Below are 18,573 nucleotides of genomic sequence, written 5' to 3'. Positions count from 1 at the left end.
TAATTTCTGTTTCGGGTCTTTGAGAGTTAGAGAACCCCTTAAAGGGATTGTGCCAAATTATAAAAGTTACTAGCTTGTTACCCGCAACTATGTCCGTTAGGAATTTGTATTTTTTTACTCTAATCTGTGTTTTTCTGTATACTGAAACGTAAAAAGTTGAAATGGTGAAAAGGAATGTAACTGCAATGTAAAATGAAAGCTGTGCTGTGATTGGTTATTTGTTATACTGCTGAGGTAAAATAAAAGCTGCGCTGTGATTTGTTGCTATCGGCAACACAGATTTTCTTTAAAATCTCCATCCATGTTAACGTGTCTTTAGTTCAAGTTTTATCGTGGGCAACACATGGTATCCCTGCTAAGTTTAATAAATCACATATGTGTGGCAACAACGTCTGCCCTCATGCGTCTGCCCATTTGGGGAGGCCCAGGTTATGTTGTGCACCCCCTTCCCCTCCGCCGCACCTAATAATCGCATACGTGCGGCAATGTCGTCTGCCCTCATGTGTCTGCCTGTTTGTGTAGGCATAGCTTATGATGTGCACCCCCTTCCCCTCCGCCGCACCTAATAATCGTATACGTGCGGCAAGGTCGTCTGCCCTCATGTGTCTGCCTGTTTGTGTAGGCATAGCTTATGATGTGCACCCCCTTCTGATTCGCACAGCGCCACAGCGGAGTTGCGCCTGCGCATTACCAAGTAAGTCTGTCTTGTCGCCCTCCCTAGAGAACGCTATAAATTTTCGGGATAAAACATAGCCTATGTCCTTCCTCAGGATGCCAGCTATCTCCCTGCCAAATTGCATCAAAATCACTTCAGCGGTTTAGTCATGAAAAGGTAGCAGACAGTTACTTTCGCATTTATAATATTAGTATGGATTCTCTATCAACAGTACAAGAGATAACTTTATGATCGTGGGGGTCAGACTGCCGGTACCCCCTCCGATCCTGAGAACGGGGGTCTGGTTGGGCCACAAATGAATAGAGCAGAAGTCGCGGGGCATGACGCTGCTCCATTCACTTTAATGACAGTGTCGTAGTTTGCCAAAGCACTTCAACTCATTGAAGTGAATGGATCGGCAACTACCACTCCACTCACTTAGGGACTGGCCAAGTCGCAGCCGTTGGAGCAGAACTGGTCATTAAAGGGGTTGTCTCGCGGCAAACATCAAAATTTTACATTACCCCATCCCCCGTCACCCCCTGGCATAAAATAGCAATTTAAAGCGGTTTTTAAACCGCTTGCTACTCACCGATCTGACGAAATATGGAGTTATAAAAATCTTCTCCCTAAGATGGCCGCCGGTCCTTTCCCAGGGATGCACTGCGGTTTTCTCCCATGGTGCACCGCGGGTCTTCTCCCATGGTGCACCATGGGCTCTGTGCGTTCCATTGCCGATCCCAGCCTCCTGATTGGCTGGAATCGGCACACGTGACGGGGCGGAGCTACGATGACGACGCGGTGACCAGCTCTTCGGCACGAGCGGCCCCATTCACCAGGCAGAAGCACGGACTGCGCAAGCGCGTCTAAAAACGCCAGAAGACATCAGAATTAGACGGATCCATGGAGACGGGGACGCCAGCAACGGAGCACGTAAGTGAATAACTTCTGTATGGCTCATATTTAATGCACGATGTACATTACAAAGTGCATTAATATGGCCATACAGAAGTGTATAACCCCACTTGCTATCGCGAGACAACCCCTTTAAGTTGCCCCAATCCTGTGGATAGGAGAGAACATTGGCAAAATCCCTTTAACAACAACTGATATGACACCATAAATCCACTCAAAGAAACCATTGATGTGACAGCTAAACCATGATAGGGGGTGATGAAACAACTATACTGAACTTCTGGCCAAAATGATTACAGGAAGATCATCTGTTCGCCACGAAGCGTCGTTTCTAACACGGTCCATGAGTTTCCACCAGCGAGGTGAGCCACGTATCACACCTACCTCATCATTTTCTGCTTTCTGGCAGCATCCTGGAAGCTTCGGAACTCCTCCCCAGCTTTTATCTCATAAAACTGAGGTTTAAGGGCTGCCTGCCGGTCCTCCTCCTCCCTTTCCTGCCTCTTGAACCTTTCCTCTTGGCGTATGAGTTTGCGCTGTTTCCTGACCTCTTCGACCCATCCCTTTTCATCATCTGAAGACTCGGAGCTCTCTGCATCACTTGCTTTTCCTTCTGGCTCTTCCTCTTCCTCCTGGGGCCAAAATTAGAAGCAAAATGACAAGTGGTATTTAGGTCCATGTATAAAAATCCTCACCGGTGTCATCATGCATTTAATAGATTTCCCGAAAGACAAAGGAAGCGACACCTGTGTTATTTTACCGAGACGCTAAAGATGGATCAAGATGTTGTTATACAAATCATTTGTCACTGCGAAGGAGATTAACATCCATTCACTCCAAATTAAGAATATTTTTTTGGCAGGAAGGAAATGGATGAAAAATCCAAGTCGTCAACATTGGTAGAGAGAGTCGAGGGGGCTCATAAAGCAACCCCCCCCCCCCCCTACACCCGGTCCTGGAGAAACAGATGGCCAAACCACTTCCTAACTATCTGTGACAGACTGTGCATTAGTATGTATTAGTCCAAGCCAATACGATGTGACTGGTCAATGCCGCTTACCTGGTCAATCAAGGCAGGTGTATAGTGTCTTAAACTAATGACGCATACTAATGCAATCGTGCCTCAGGTAGTCAGAGAAGCTGGTGTGGCCATCTTTGTTTCGGGATCGGAGGGTTGCTTTAAGAGGACCATAGATAAATTGTCAAAGAACGCTCTTTGACTGACAGCCGTCCCTTCTAGCTCCCTATATACAGTATGAGCTTTACACTTCCCCACAAATATGTTCAACAAGACTGTATACAATGGAGCCCTGCACGACGACTGTATGGAGGATGGGACCGTACCTTCTCCACGGCCTGCAGCATTTCCATCGCCTTTAATTTCTTCTTTCTCTTCTCGCTGACTTTTGACACCAGCGGGTTGAGCAGTCTGAACTCCTCGCTCTGTTCATCCACTTGGTAGTCGGGATTCTCAAACATGACTTTAAATCGGTCATCGGAGAGAATATTGGGCATTTTCTGTAGAACAAGCAAACAAGCATATTTTAGAGACTGGTCTTGCAAAACACTTAACCCTTTCCAATCCACTGTCTGACCTCTGAAGACATTTTGATTTAAGGCTGTACAGCTCCAATGTTGGAAGACATCCGTCGGGGTTCTCTTACTGTATATGGCCAGCCTCTCTGCTGTCGGAGCCTATCCAACGTGTCATCTCATGCAGTACTGGCTTTAGCCAGCATATAGCGCTGTTGTATAATAGCAGAAAAAGAGTAAGCCCCCTAGGAAAACCAGGATACAAATTGGATTGGAAAGGGTTAAGACACCCCCAATAAGCTAAGAGTAACTGGTGGGCTCATTAATTAAAAAGAAATAAAATAAATCTTGTTATTTGTAAAGCGCCAACTTATTCCGCAGCGCTTTCAGGTAAATTTATTTATTACCGGTACCTCCCAACAGGCTGGGTACTCATTTTACCAACCTCAGAAGGATGCGTCGACTACCTGAACCATGTGGGGATTGAACTTGGAACCTTCAGGTAGTGAGTGAGAGCTTAGGACTGCATACTGCTTCCTTAACACTCTGCGCCACAAAAGGCTATCATGGATATCCGTTAAATGTACAGGGGATGATTAGGTCTGATCACCAGAGGTTCCACCAATGGCATCCTCACCGATCACTAGCATGGGGTCCCATCTAACACCATATGAATGGAATCGCAGATTAGGATGCACTCTGCCGTACCATTTATCTCTAGGAAGGTGCAGAAGACAAGCTGAGCCCAGGTCTCAGACTGGCAGCGATCAATGGATGGGACAACCTTTTAGCAAGTCTGGTAGTTCCTATTAGAACCAGTCAAAACATACTTCTAACTGTACACTTATACTCATACCCCCTCTGCTGCACTGCATTCTGGGAGGGAAATGTTCCACCATTAAATTACTACATAGTGCCTTGTATTATAAATACTACCAAACTCTTAGAATGCAGATCACCAAAGCAAGCTGTGTGCATGTACTGAACAAGCAGGGGATGCTGAGAGAATTGAGCTGAAGTTTTTAAGATATTGCCAAAGTTTAAAAAAAGTGTCTAATATATTCCACAAAGTAGCTAAAAGGCGAAGCTAATGCATCACTAGACTATGGAAGATACAAGTTCAGTCTCCGGCTCCACCCTGCACAGTGTACATAACCATGACTCATAGTTTACCTTCTGCTTTTTCTTCTTTAAGGGACGCTCCTCCTCTTCCTCCTCTAGAAGCTTGAGAGCGAGGTCCTTGTTCACCTTAGGTAGTTTCTACAATAGAGACCAAAGGTTCATGATGACTATACGCCCCGGGAAAGGCGAACCCACGGCTGGAATGCAGTTTGCTGCAAGAAGTTCCCCAAGTAATTCAGTTTAAATCGACGCATTTCACCTTAATCTGAACGCGCTGAGCCCGAGCCTCCTCGATCTTCTGCCTTATCTTCTCCCTCTTGTATTCTTCATAAGCAAAAGGATTGACCATCGCTTTTACCTGGAGTGAAGATACAACACATTATAAGCCGGAAATGTATTTTACTTATCCAATAGCAATCAGCATTTTACATATAAACCAATCAATTACCCTGTTATACAGCCGGATATCAATAAAATAGCCATGCATGTAAGCCCGGAGCATGGGGGTCCCAATGAGATGTGTCAGTCCTAGAAAAGAAAAGGGACAAAAGATTTAGTATCATAGAATATAAAGAAGAAGAGAAAAAAAAAAAAAAAGTCAAGTCCACTGGTGCAAGAACCGAGTCGTGACATCGACCCCCCACCCCACCCCCAAAAATACGGTCTCCTAAAATATTCCACTGCTGTAAAAGGGCCTATTGTAGAGATGAGCGAGCGTACTCGGATAAGCACTACTCGCTCGAGTAATTTGCTTTATCCGAGTATCGCTGTGCTCGGGTCTGAAGATTCAGGTGCCGCTGCGGCTGACAGGTGAGTCGCAGCGGGGAGCAGGGGAGAGCGGGCGGGAGGGAGAGAAAGATCTTACCTCCGTTCCTCCCCGCTCTCCCCTGCAGCTCCCCGCTCCGTGCCGGCACCCGAATCTTCAGACCCGAGCACAGCGTTACTCGGATAAAGCAAATTACTCGAGCGAGTAGTGCTTTTCCGAGTACGCTCGCTCATCTCTAGCCTATTCACATCACCTTCAGGGTTGCCGTTTTCCATCATGGCACAGAAAGCCTTCAATCACAAGATGGCGACGGATAGTGCCAAACAAACCCAGCTGACTTAAACGAGGTCCATCCGGCGTATTCCTGGATAAAATACCGCAGCATACTGCTCTATTTCGGCCTGGACTTTGACCGAAATCTGGGATGGAAGCTCGGGTGCAGATGTGAATAAGTCTTCAGCAGTTTGTTAGAAAGTTCAATATCAACCAACAAAGTTGAAATTACACCCCTCAAAAGTGATGGTCACGCCGCTATCTTAACCTTCTGAATGACAGCCACAGGGGAGGGATGCATCATCCAGGACTCAGGATGAGTAACACCCCTTATGGGGGCTGGAGTTGGTTGCCAAACTTTTCCAAAAAGTCTACCATTACAACAATTAAAGGAGGTTGTCCTATTAAGACGACACTTGTCTATATGAGATATTAGGGTACATGGATGTCAGAGAGCGTCACCAGCTCAGGGTTAAAAGTTAACTAAAAGGGGTATTCCCATGTTGGCTTTTCATGACCAAGATGGGAGGACCCAGCGCTCTGTGCTGACAATCTGTCCGAAAGAGCCAAGTGTCGTTTCCAAAGTTCACATTAGGTTACGGAAAAAGTGTAGCATGCTGTGGTATGCCGTTTCCGTAACTCCTTTCACTTCAATGACAGCTACAGAAACAGCGCTTGGCTCTTTCCATAGGTTTTTGTTGGGTAGCCAGAAACCATGGCAGCAGTTTGCCATCTCTGCTATAAAAAGCCAAAATGGAAACACTACTTGAAGGGAACGTTCCCATAGTGTTTTTCAATAGTCTATGGGATTCCGCCTGGAGGGTTATATCACTGGTGCCAAAAACCGCATTGTGACAGAACCCCCGAACAGAAAAGGACAGGACTATCCAATGAAAAGGACACCACTTCGAAGTCTGTTTTATCGGGTTTCCGTTATATTTGGAGTGTAGTATAGCATTATTCTATACTCCAAACTTAATGGGAACGAACTAAGGCCTTGTCAAAAAGACACCAAAGTGATGCCCATTTCTGTTCGGCGGTCCCATCACAATACTGTTTTCGGCAGCTGTGATGGAACCGCCAGATGTAATCCCACCGCATAGTGAAAAGCACTTCCTGGCCCTGCAAAGAGGGAATCACATGTGTATGAGAAAAGCAGATGGAGTCTCGTTATTGTGGGACACAATAGGACGAGCGGCAGGTGGTAAATATATATATATAACATTACTTACCAAGGTCGTCTAGGTCTTTCTTGGTGACAAACTTGTAGTCGTCATAGACTGTGCTTTCAGGGTTTTCTTCCAACTCTTCTGTCAGGTTGTCCAAGAATGAGCACCATCTGGGAGCGGGGCCCAGAGCCTGAAACCGCAGACATGCACTTAGTACAAGCTCATGCGTGTATCCAGACACGAAGCGTATGGAATGCTACATTAATATCCACGTTTATGGACGCACAGGCCTGTCACCGCCGCTGGAAACATTCCTATTGACTTCACTGCACATCCCAATACACGCAAAAACATGACTGTGCGGTCAATAACTCACAATTCATATGCTGGAAACCTACAACTCCCAGCATGCTTTGGAAGTCTCAGGATGACCAGGCATGCTGGGAGTTGTAGTTCCGTCTCAAAGAATTACCTAGAAGTCTTGCTAACTTTTTCTTTAAGACTTTCTGTTAAACAGTGTTGATAAATTAATTGCACAGTACTATCACTATAACACTGATGGCTCTCGAGACCCAAATGATCCCAAACACAAGGAGTACTACTAGTCCTCACAACGCACTGGTGACCGCACATGCATTATTCATGACTACTGAAACGAATGGGAGCACTTCGAGGGCTTGTGCCAGGATAAAAAGGAGGGAAAAGGGAAGAATAAGGGAAAGCAGCATGATGAATTCAAAGTTAAAACTTAACCTTTTTGAATAAAGTTTGCTACTAAAATAAAAGCTAAATTACTTAAAGGGGTTGTCTAGTTTCAAATCATTATGGCCTACCCTTATAACAGTCATAAATAATAGATGGACAAGGGTCTGACACCCAGGACCTTCGCTGATCAGCTGTTGGTTGGAATAGCTCCGTTCCCACTGCAGTGGTCTGGCGTAGTATTACAGCCAAAGTTCCTATTTATTCCAATGGGAACTTTGGCTGCAATACCAAGTTTAGCTACTTCCTATAGAAATGAGCTCAGTGAGCAGTTAATCATAGGGGTCCTGGGCAGCGGACCAGGGACAATCTAGCATTGATGACCTATCCTGTGGCTAGGCCAGTAGTAGATTACAAGTGAACAATCCCTTTAAGGGCGCCTTTGCATAAATATATGGTTACAGCATTTTACGCGTGCGGGTTTTGTGCTCACATCTCTCGTTAAAGGATCAGGGGGAAAATTTGCTAAGCCCGGCATTTCCGACACAGTATGATTTTACCCATGCATGCCTCGTAATGTATTCAGCGCATCGGGCAGCTCCATGCGCCTTCACAAAAATTTACTCCAAGTCTGGACCAGACATACACTTCTGATATGAAATTACAAAATCATACATAAATCTATTAGTGCAGTGGCCACGCCCCTCCCAAGAAGCCCAGCCCACTTTACAAAATAAGTGCAGGTACCATCTATGCCGACCGGGTGCTTGCTAAATGGCATCCCGAATCAAACTTACTATTCTGTCCCATACAGCCATACCCCCTCAGATATAAGTTAGCAGAGTACTAGGAGAGTAGCGGATATACTTCGCAGGCACGTTACTACTTCCAAGCGCCACCGATTCAGTGTAGACAGCGGATCTGAAGTCACATCAGTTCTCTGGGACGGCTATGAGCGCTAAGTCAGTGTCAATATAATGACCGGGGTCATCGGTGTCATACGGAGAAAGTACAACACACACTTACTACTAGCGTGTGATGCGGTGCTCATCCAATATGGGAAAGCAAAGCAGTGATCCCAGCATGAATACGTAACCGCTAACCAGGTGTTCTATAGGAAACAGCCAGCGGCAATCACATGTACAAACTGCTCAGCGGTCATACAGACTTTGTATACACGGGAAATTCAATGAGATCTCTCTCACGTTGTATCACAAGGGTCAGCCGCCCTGATAAGTGTGCACCCCAACAACAGCCACTGTCTTATATGATTGGCGGAAGCAGTAAGACCCCATGCCGATTGGACATGGGTGGCATAGCCTTGAAATATTACCAAATAAAAGAACCCTTTCAGGAGCCTTTTGTAGCTTCTCATTGCCCTTGGCTGGCATCATCAAAGTGTAATGCATATCAAATAAACCTTCCCAATGATTGAAGAGATTTGCATTAACCTTAGTCATATAAACCAATATGTATACAAAAACTTTAGGGGCCAAAAGAAAGACAAACTTTCTACATGGCCAGTATGCACCATGTGATCAGTGGAGGGGGGGCGGAAGGGGGGGGGGGGGTCGGCACGACTAGTTTTTGGAAAGGGCGATAAAGAAGCTGTGAACAAACTGGGCTGGTCTGAGCCTCCTGCAGAGTGGAAACATCATGAAACCGTTAAAGTGCTTTTATCAGAGGAAGGCAGGTGCGAGCAGTAAATACCTCCCAGGCAGATGGCCCTGCTGTAAAGGACACTGCAGTAGTGTTGTGTGCACCAAGACTCCAGCAATATGTCACCATCCTGTCATGAGCAGCAGCAGGACATCTTCCGATGGCCCCCTCTGTAGCCATAGGGGTGAAGTATTGCACCAAGGAAAGCAGGGATCCACAAGTGACAGGAGCCTTTAATATCGTTCCCTCTCTGTATCCGAAACGGAATATTTCACAAAACAAGCTTCCCGCCATCTACTGATCTGCCCAATCCTGATACTTCCATCTCAGCCAGTGAGGATAGCACAACTCCTTCGCAGCACGCCCGCTGTCATGGGGGGGGTCAGACTTCACTCCTTGTATCCATGTCACCTCCATGCTCATTTGTTGCCCCGATACATTCTCGGTTTCACTGCTGCAATCACCACGAGGCGATTCTCGCTTCCCGGAGCAAACGAGTTGCTGACGTTATCATAAGCTGGAATGCGCACTCACACCGCCCGCTTATTAGACTGCATGATCCTCGCTGAACATCGCGCCATTCTCGTTGAGTTGCTGGTCAGCGTTTCACCTTCCTATGCACAGTTTTTAAACTGCCCGACAGGGAAAGGAGGCGGCGCTGATTTTTATGTCGCCTGAAACTGAATTCTTGTTCAGTGGTTGGCATTTAAACTGATCGATTATCGCTCGGTTTCGCTCGTTTGAGCGATTTTCTGAATGACAATTGTTCACTGTAAACGCAGCTTAACTCACTATTGATCAGTCATCCTCTCACTAACCTCTCCTATATACAATCCATTCTGAATGCAGCAGCCAGGCTCATTTTTTTGTCCAGTCCCTACACTGGTTGCCCCCGCACCCCAAGCTACACCGGTTGCCCCCCGCGCCAGTCGCTACACCGGTTGCCCCCCGCGCCAGTCGCTACACCTGGTTGCCCCCACACCCCGCGCCAGTCGCTACACCTGGTTGCCCCCACACCCCGCGCCAGTCGCTACACCTGGTTGCCCCCACACCCCGCGCCAGTCGCTACACCTGGTTGCCCCCACACCCCGCGCCAGTCGCTACACCTGGTTGCCCCCACACCCCGCGCCAGTCGCTACACCTGGTTGCCCCCACACCCCGCGCCAGTCGCTACACCTGGTTGCCCCCACACCCCGCGCCAGTCGCTACACCTGGTTGCCCCCACACCCCGCGCCAGTCGCTACACCTGGTTGCCCCCACACCCCGCGCCAGTCGCTACACCTGGTTGCCCCCACACCCCGCGCCAGTCGCTACACCTGGTTGCCCCCACACCCCGCGCCAGTCGCTACACCTGGTTGCCCCCACACCCCGCGCCAGTCGCTACACCTGGTTGCCCCCACACCCCGTGCCAGTCGCTACACCTGGTTGCCCCCACACCCCGTGCCAGTCGCTACACCTGGTTGCCCCCACACCCCGTGCCAGTCGCTACACCTGGTTGCCCCCACACCCCGTGACCGGTTCATACAGTGTTACGTACAGTTCACTTATATAAGATGGTCGGAGCATTGTACTGGACAAGCACTTGTATCTCATGTGTCACAAACAGGGTCCTCACTCCTATTCTCCAAGTTGGTCATTTTATACTGTATGTTCTATCTGATTTCATCTGTTCATGTACCTTCCGATTTCTAAAATGCTGCAGAATAGGTTAGCGCTATATGAATACAGCTTATTAGGTGACATGTAAGGAATTGGTGCAGGGGAACTACAACCTATGGTACAATAATTGGGGGATTCAGTAATCTGGAGCTATTCTCCAGCTAGAGGCATGGCTTCTCTTCGAAGACTAAATCTTTGGAGTACAATGCCGTACGGAGGCACCAAACAGCCGCATAAGGATTGTCTATGGCTGTGTAGTAGAGATGCAAGGTCTCCACATGTCTCCATACAGTCTCCGCTATTTAGATGTGACCTGATCTATCATTAAAGGGCTTGTCTCAAGGCGACAACACCTGTCCATGTGTCTTATTGGGACTCAAATCCCCCTCCTTGGATGCCTGCCATGCAACACTACATTTTACACACAGTGGTCACCGCAGGGAAAATGCATGGTTGGCCGCAGCAAAATCAGCTGCTGGGACAGGACCTGGGACGATCAGCTGATCGGACAAGGAATCACATCTGAAAAGGGCTGTCTTTGAGGAGATAATTTGATTTGAGTTATACAATGTTTTCTTCTCTATTCACATCTAAAAGCAAAATTCTGTTATTGCTGTTTTTTTACCATCTAAGAAATGTGCAAATAAAGTCTCCAATTCCCCTTCCTGGACGGCACACCTGGCCGATGTTATAATGTAACCCAAATGCTCCACAAGTCGCTGCCAAGAATTGCAACAAAAGGGCCAATCTGTATACATAGGTTCAAACTAAAAATGGATTTTCTTATTTTTGTCTGTGTTCTCTGAACTGAAACTTTGCACTTCCATAAAAAAAAAAGTGGTTGCAGTAACAATAAATCACCTCGGTCTTGAACATATGTCGGTAAAGTAAACACTGCGCACACTTCGGGTTCCTACTGGAGCACTGGAGGAAATCACTAGGATTTCCTGTCGTTGGGTTTGATTTTTTTCCTAATTTCTCTCGCTCTCCTTGAACGTGTTTGGACGGGTGGAGGATGCACATGTTTTCCACTCTGCCCTAGACAACAAGCCGGGTGAAATCTTTAACACATTGACCTACTTCCTCCTGCGCCTGCCCATCTGTGCACAGCTCAACCAGACGACCGAGCCGGAGAGAACAAGGCGATACTGAGGTCTACACCCCTTATTTAGACAACCCCCAATTCTCTGATCAGGGCTACAGGGTGACCAAAAAGCAGAAAAAGTAGTTTTCTGAAAAAGGAAAGGATATAAAATATGGCCATTATTCTAGTTATTATGCAATAGCATGACTTTTAGAGTCTGAACCATGGGACCCAGCGCCGAGAACAAAGGTTTTTTTTCCCCTGCACAGCTCCATTCTAGTAAATAGGGCCACGCTGTATGTGACAGCAGGTGGATGGGAGCGCTGCTGTGCAGGGAAACGAGACAATGCGAGTAACTAGTGCTAATAGTCTGTCACTATGAGGATCGCTGCAGGTCCAGCTTTTGGGGCCAAGGTTGATATCAAAATTTAAGGTCTCCTTGGCTTTTACCTGCACTTACCCCCCTCCCATCCTGTGGATATGCCTTAGATGGCAAAACTCCTTTAACCCCTTGAGTGGCTGGTTTCCTACCACCCTGTCGTGCCCACCAGGGCAGGTTTTTTAAAATGGTCTAATCATTGAATTTCAACTAATTTTGCAGTTGCGTCTCAAGAGCCATAACTTTTTCATTTTTCCATTGACATGGCCATATAAGGGCTTGTTTTTTGCGGGACAAGTTGTGATTTTTTAAACAGGGGGGAGGAAAAAAAGAAATGGGGAAAAAAGAAAAAAGGGGCCATGTCATTAAGGGGTTAAATAATGTATTAACTTCCTTCTCTGGGTCATTACGACGCATGGATACCACATGTGTGATTGTATTTTTGATTTTTTACAAAGTAAAGGGAGACAAGTGTTTTTATTATTTTTTTTATAATTTGTTTACTTTTTTTTTTTTTTGTCCCTTTAGGGGACTTCCACAGGGACCCATCAGGACCCCCTGATCACATTCCGGGGGTCTGATGGTGACAGCCCTTTACATGCTGCAGTGACAGCCCTTTACATGCTGCAGTCACATAGACTGCAGCATGTAAAGGGTTAACACAGCAGAGATCGGAGGTTTTCTCTGATCTCTGCTGTAAGAGCTAGTACCTAGCTGTCCTCTGACAGCTAACAACCAGCTCTCCCTGCCACAGAGCCCATCGGCTTGCTTCTGACAAGCCGATGGTCTCTATGGCAACCTATAAACAAAGCAGGAGGTTGCCGACATATCGGCAATATCTTCTGCTGGTTTTTCAAAGCCCTTGCTTTGTTCTCTGTGGGTCTGTGCAGGCAGAGCACACTGTCACAGCTTGTGGCATTGTGCTCTGCAGCTCCCATAGTGATACATAGCCCGGAAATCTTCCGGGCAGTATCGCTATGAGCAGTGGAGCTCGTCCCGGAAAATTTCCGGGCGTGCCACTCAAGGGGTTAAGCGCATGTTCACACGTTGCAGGAACACTGAGCATATTCATTTTACAGTATCGGCAATGTGGATGAGATTTACAAAACGCTCGTCCACACGCCGCAGAAGAAATCCGCAGTGTAAATTGGCCTCTGCTGCGGATTTTAAATCCATAGTATGTCCATTTAGGCAATGGATCTTCACAGCAAATTTCACTCTTTAAGTAAGGAGCATGAAATTTGCAGCAAGGTTTCTGCACCAAACCCCCGGCAAAGCACGTGCGAACATACCCATGAAAACCGGGCTGCTCTGTTCCAACCACTTGTCGGAAAGAGCCGAGCACTTAGCGTAGGGCTGTTTCCATTGCTGAAGTGAACGGGAGCCAGGGAACAGCGTAGCACACCGCAGGCCTTTTCTGTAGGCTCCGGGTGGGTGGTAGGAACCCATGGCAGCGGTTTCTACCTTGGATATAAAAAGCCAACATGGGAGTATCTCTTTAACAGCTTGCTGACATGTGCCGTACACATATGGAGGTCATTGAGCCTCACTGTGTGGAGTGGGCTTGGGATCAGAGCCCACTTCATACAAGGCAAGCGTCTGCCGTCTTTGACAGCTGACACCTATCCGTAACAGCTGTAATCGGAGATAATTCATGAGTACCCCAAAATAGTATTGGTAAAAACTCATAAAAAAAACACAACCCCATGGACGGGAAAATAAAAAAACGTTATGGGGGTTAAAACCGGCGACAGAAATAAATGTGAACGTACGTGATTACTGCAAGAACTTCCAGGACGGAACTGTTGGCCTTAGACCGGAGGGGACATGTAAAAGGAGAGCATGTTTTATCTTTGTTTTTGGAATTTCATGTGCTCTACAGTTTTTGTTTTAATCTCGGAAAACCTCTCATAGATGTAGGGTAGACAGGGCGACCAAGTGACCGGAGCCAATATGGAGAAGCCAACAGGCAGTCCAAACCACAAACAGATCTTCTAAGAGAAAGACCGCGGTTACGGATTCCATTATATTTTTGGCTACTCGCATTAAATATTTTCTACAGTCCGACCGAAACCAAAGACAGAAATGTCATTGTGCATCCCCAAAGAACACGCGCCTCTTCGTTATACAAGTCAAGGTCTTTGAAGATTCTTCCAGTGAGTCACATGTTAGAAAAAAAACATTTCTAAAAACAACCACCCAGCGACAAGACGGCGGGATTTAACAATTCCATGAAAACTTCTCAGTTCCAGGTATTGAGCTAATTTCTAGGTTTCCCTTGATGCTCCTCACGCGGAGTGCTGACGTAAATCAGCTTAAACACAGGCCGCGCGGTCTCACCCGTACAGGTCCCTTCATGTCCAAGCCATAATTACTTCACTGCTAAACTATTGCAAAGATTAAAAAGGTATATCCTGTTGTGAACGTCCTCCACCCCTGCAGCACCACATCCCATAGCGAAGGCTTTAATTGCTTTTATTTCCCCAAATATTCACAGGCTTCCGACAAGGACCAGAAACAGCTGGATTTGTTAGAGCTATGGCGTGCGAGAAGCCGCAGGTGACCTCCAGCTGCCAAACACAACAGTGGTAAAGAGAAGAGCCACTGTGGTCATCAATTGGTCGGGACCTCCTGTCAACAGCCCATTAAGACGGTTTCCCACCTGTGTTGGGGATTCTACCCTCCCACTCTGTTCGGGGAGCAGGAAAGGGGAATCCCCGTGGGCAAATGGCTCTGTCTCTGGATGGACCCAAATAGCGCCGGACAGACTCCATTACAGTATTTTGAGCCAGATCTATGATGGAACCACTTGTCTGAAGATTCCAAGGTAGATGTGAAACCGGCCTTCCATCGATGATTCAGATGTATTGTTTCCAGTATAGATGGCCACCAGAGTAAGTTGCTGGGAGCTAGGTCCTCGGAACCCCTAAACAGTCTATACGCACTAATGAGGGCGGGCAGGGGTTTTTATGACCCTACCCTTTAAAGTACCCCTCCAGTTCTGGGGACAAAATTTAGCCAGGGACCAGAGGTGGTGAGTTCTATAACTTGCTGCCATCCTTCCTGCCCGTTCTGCAGCCTATTCAGTTGTTCCTGGGGCCCTGGTCATTCTTCCAAGATGGCCATTACGCTCCTGTGACTACTCAATGTATGTTCAAAGAAAAGGACTGGAAAGAGCACCAATGGACACTCGAATGCAGGAGACCATCCGCCCGGGTTGACCCCATCTAGCATTACATAGTAATACAAGCAAAGGCAGATGGCAGCACATCCAAGTGTTCTTTTATTACCCAAACCAGCATATAAAAGTGCAACCTTTCGGCTCCCATGACCCTTGAGAAAAACGTTGCACTTTATACGCTGTTTGGGGTAATAAAAGAACACTTGGATATGCTGCTGTCTGCCTTTGCTTGGATTACTCAATGTACATTGTGCATCTGTAGTCAGACACTGCATACTGCTTTCAGATTGGTCACATGAGCCACACTGGCCAATCAGAGCAGAATGCAGCACCAGTGCTCAGTGTGCAACGGGTAGTCTAAGAATCTGTGCAGCCATCTTGGAAGAATGAAGAGAAGTTCCAGAAACAAGTGGATTGGTGGCAGAAAAGGGAGAAAGACGACACCAAGTAATATAAAACTCCCCACCTCTCATCGCTGGACAAATTCTGTCCCAGGATTGGAGGGCTGCTTTAAGTTTAAAGGGGATTTCCAGGAAGAGACTTTTTTTGGAGTATGTACAATCAAGTGGACACTACTTATATAGATCTGACCTTTTGTAGTATTCAGGTGCGCCATTCTGCTTTTTCTTCTGACAGTCCTGTGACCATGACGCTCCTGGTCACCTCAGCAAGCCCCATAAAGGGTGGGTCTGATTGTCATGTACAAGTACATTTTTTTTTCTTCCCTACACCCATCCCATTCACTCAATACAGCTCATACCCCTCCCTCGAATCCCTCCTTCCGTCATCTCAGCCCCATACCCATGTATAAGCTTTTGCATGGATACAGCTGGAACTGTTTTTCTGCTCCATGCATTGCCACACTGCATTGTCCAGCCATGGCCGGAGTGCTTGTGCTGTATGTATATGGAATGCAGAATGTATATGCGCTAAAAGGGATGGAGTGCAGAACAAGTCAGAGGAGAGGCTGTTTCTTCAGTGACATGATGCCGTTGTGTGCCAACTACTGGGGAAGTGGTGTCTAGCACTGTGACGCAAGAGAGAGTCAAAGACTCACAGATAAGTGGCCACAGCTAGTGATGAGTGATTTACTGTTCCACAGCCACTGGAATTACATCAGCACTGCTCAGTTCTTCTCTAGGGTTCTCCACAATGCAGTTAGTGGTTTGTCTGTGTTATAGGTAGGTAGAGCGATTTCTTTTTGCTCATGCTTTCCCACAATTCTTTACATTGATGTAGCTGTTCAAAGTCTCCTTTTTAAAGGACCTTTTGCAATACACATAAGAAAGCAATCAATTTACATTATCTTTCTTTTTGGGGAAAAAAAATAATTTGCTTCGCCTTTGCTTGGCTTTAGTGGGACCACCACTCTGTATGAGGTGGCTGGGATTACAAAAGCAGCCGAGCGCCGGGCTATGCCATTGCCATAACTCCGTTGCCTTCTGTAAGTGCTTTGGAAATAGACTAGCAAAGCCTGTCCAGCCGTTTCCATAATCCCGACCACTCCTAGCCACCTTTGGACAGCCAGGCTGGGAGTGATTGGTGCGGGTTTCAGAGGTGGGCCCACATCTATCAGACTTTTATGACATTCTATTTGTATACTATAGAAGCCCGAGATATGAATACACCTTTTTAAAGGAGAGGCTGAAAATTAACTAGGGCGGTTTTATTGTGCAAAACTGGTGCATTGTAGGATGCGATGCATGGGCGATTTTGTTTGCTCTCGCAACACTTGCTATTTTTTGGGTGATTTTGTCCATTATTTTATATGGATCTGCACAAAAACAATCACATTGCATTTGCACGCAGATGCGATTTTCATGCAAGTGCGATGAGGTTTTTTAATTTTTCCTGCCTAAATAACATGCGATTTTCACAATAGACACGCACGTGTGTTTATCCCCAAGTGCATCGCACACAGGCATCCTCCTGCAACGGAAGGGCTCATTCAGACGGGCGGATGCAATGTCAGCCCGAATAATGCACCGCTGTCACAGCATGTGCAAGGGAGTTTTTCTCACACTAAAAAAAAAACAAAAAAAAAACACAAAACCCTGCAAGAACACCCAATTGATATTTCTTTTTTCCTACATCTCCCAGCAACAAGCGTGAACACGTAATTAACACATGTAATTGCACATGTACTGTGTTTTTCCATGTGATCCCACTAATTTTAATGGGCGATTTCGGTCAGTTAACATAAATGAAAATGAGAAATGCTGCAGGGTTTTTTTTTTCCCTCCATACATGAACGGAAAAAAAACCCCTCATCTGAATACACTAATGCAAATCAATGGTGGTGCATGCGGTCCCCATTACGGACATGGTGACATGTGCTACGCGACATCAAGTCTCATTAATGTTAACAAACTGCAATTTGCTGCTGTGCGACCGGTCCAGAGCTGTAAGGTGGTGGTTCAAACAGCCAAAGCAGTCACATGCGACTTACATTGAGGTCTATGGTGCCTGCGACCAAAATCCAACAGATTAGAACTTTCTTCAGCCGTCATGTTGGCCACGATGCAACTTGATTGAACATGAATAGATGCAACGTCGCGCGCAGCACTACAACCTTCATGTCCCCGTCTAGTCCCAGCCCAAAGGGAGGCAGCACAAGCCGACCTTCCCATTGGTGGAGCCGCAGGCTGGAAACTTAATAAAGGCATTCAAAATTATACATCATATAGCCCATCGTGTTTTATGATTGCAAAGTATATGAAAGTGTGTCACTGGGGCAGAAGACGGCATCTAGACTCGGTCAGGCACACCTATTTTTTTTTATGGGCTTTTCTGAGAAGACGTGCAGAATAATCTCGCCTCTCGGGGGTCTGAGGACAGGCAGACAGAACAAACATATGTCTGTCTCTAACCGACCCTAGACTGCATAATTGGATATTGCAGTGTAATCCCGGAGCTGAAGATCTGCCTCTATTGGATTTACCCCAGAGCTGGGTCTCGCCTGGCACTTACGTTGGCACCTTGCAGGCTGCCTGCCCTTTGCCTTGTGTGTCTATTTTTGCCTGCCTTTGTTTACAAGGAGCTGATGCATGAACTGACTTCAGCTGTAGGGTGACACGCCGCTCGGAGTAGGATGTGGGTACGGCTGGGCGTTCTCTTTCCAACCACAAGGCAACATTAAATAGCGTAACTAAATACTTTAAAAGTGCAGGCGGGGGGGGGGCGGACTGTTCCTATAGCCGTTATTTAGGTCTGTCTCATATACCAAATGCATAATACTTTATTGTACAACTCTGCTTCTCAGGTGGCTGTAAAGCATATCAGCGCCAATTCACAGAGCTGCACTTTCAGGCCGTGTGTTGTCTGTGTATTCAATGCCCTACAAGGGCCCCTGAGGCTATTCATGTGAATGATTTATCACATGGACCAGGGGTCTGCATTAAAAAAAAAAAAAAGTTGACTTCATGTCCTATTCTTGTCAGTTTCCACTTGTGAGAATAGGACATGCAAAGTGCGAG

General features: G+C 46.7%; 1 protein-coding gene across 1 annotated transcript in view; it reads right to left on the bottom strand.

Moving 5' to 3' along the window:
* The window catches only part of NOL10 (nucleolar protein 10), a 58,328-nt gene that overhangs the window by 16,838 nt on the left and 22,917 nt on the right, over positions 1-18,573 (bottom strand). The window contains exons 14-19 of the mRNA XM_066597287.1: positions 6,497-6,623; positions 4,674-4,753; positions 4,485-4,583; positions 4,277-4,363; positions 2,915-3,088; positions 1,955-2,202 (exon numbers count right to left, since the gene is read on the bottom strand). Of these exons, the coding sequence (XP_066453384.1) occupies positions 1,955-2,202; positions 2,915-3,088; positions 4,277-4,363; positions 4,485-4,583; positions 4,674-4,753; positions 6,497-6,623 (815 nt within the window). The remainder of the gene's footprint in view (positions 1-1,954; positions 2,203-2,914; positions 3,089-4,276; positions 4,364-4,484; positions 4,584-4,673; positions 4,754-6,496; positions 6,624-18,573) is intronic.

This window comes from Eleutherodactylus coqui, chromosome 1 (genome assembly GCF_035609145.1).
Source record: "Eleutherodactylus coqui strain aEleCoq1 chromosome 1, aEleCoq1.hap1, whole genome shotgun sequence".
In the NCBI taxonomy this organism is placed as follows: Eukaryota; Metazoa; Chordata; class Amphibia; order Anura; family Eleutherodactylidae; genus Eleutherodactylus; species Eleutherodactylus coqui.
This window is presented reverse-complemented; position numbering and strand designations above follow the sequence as displayed.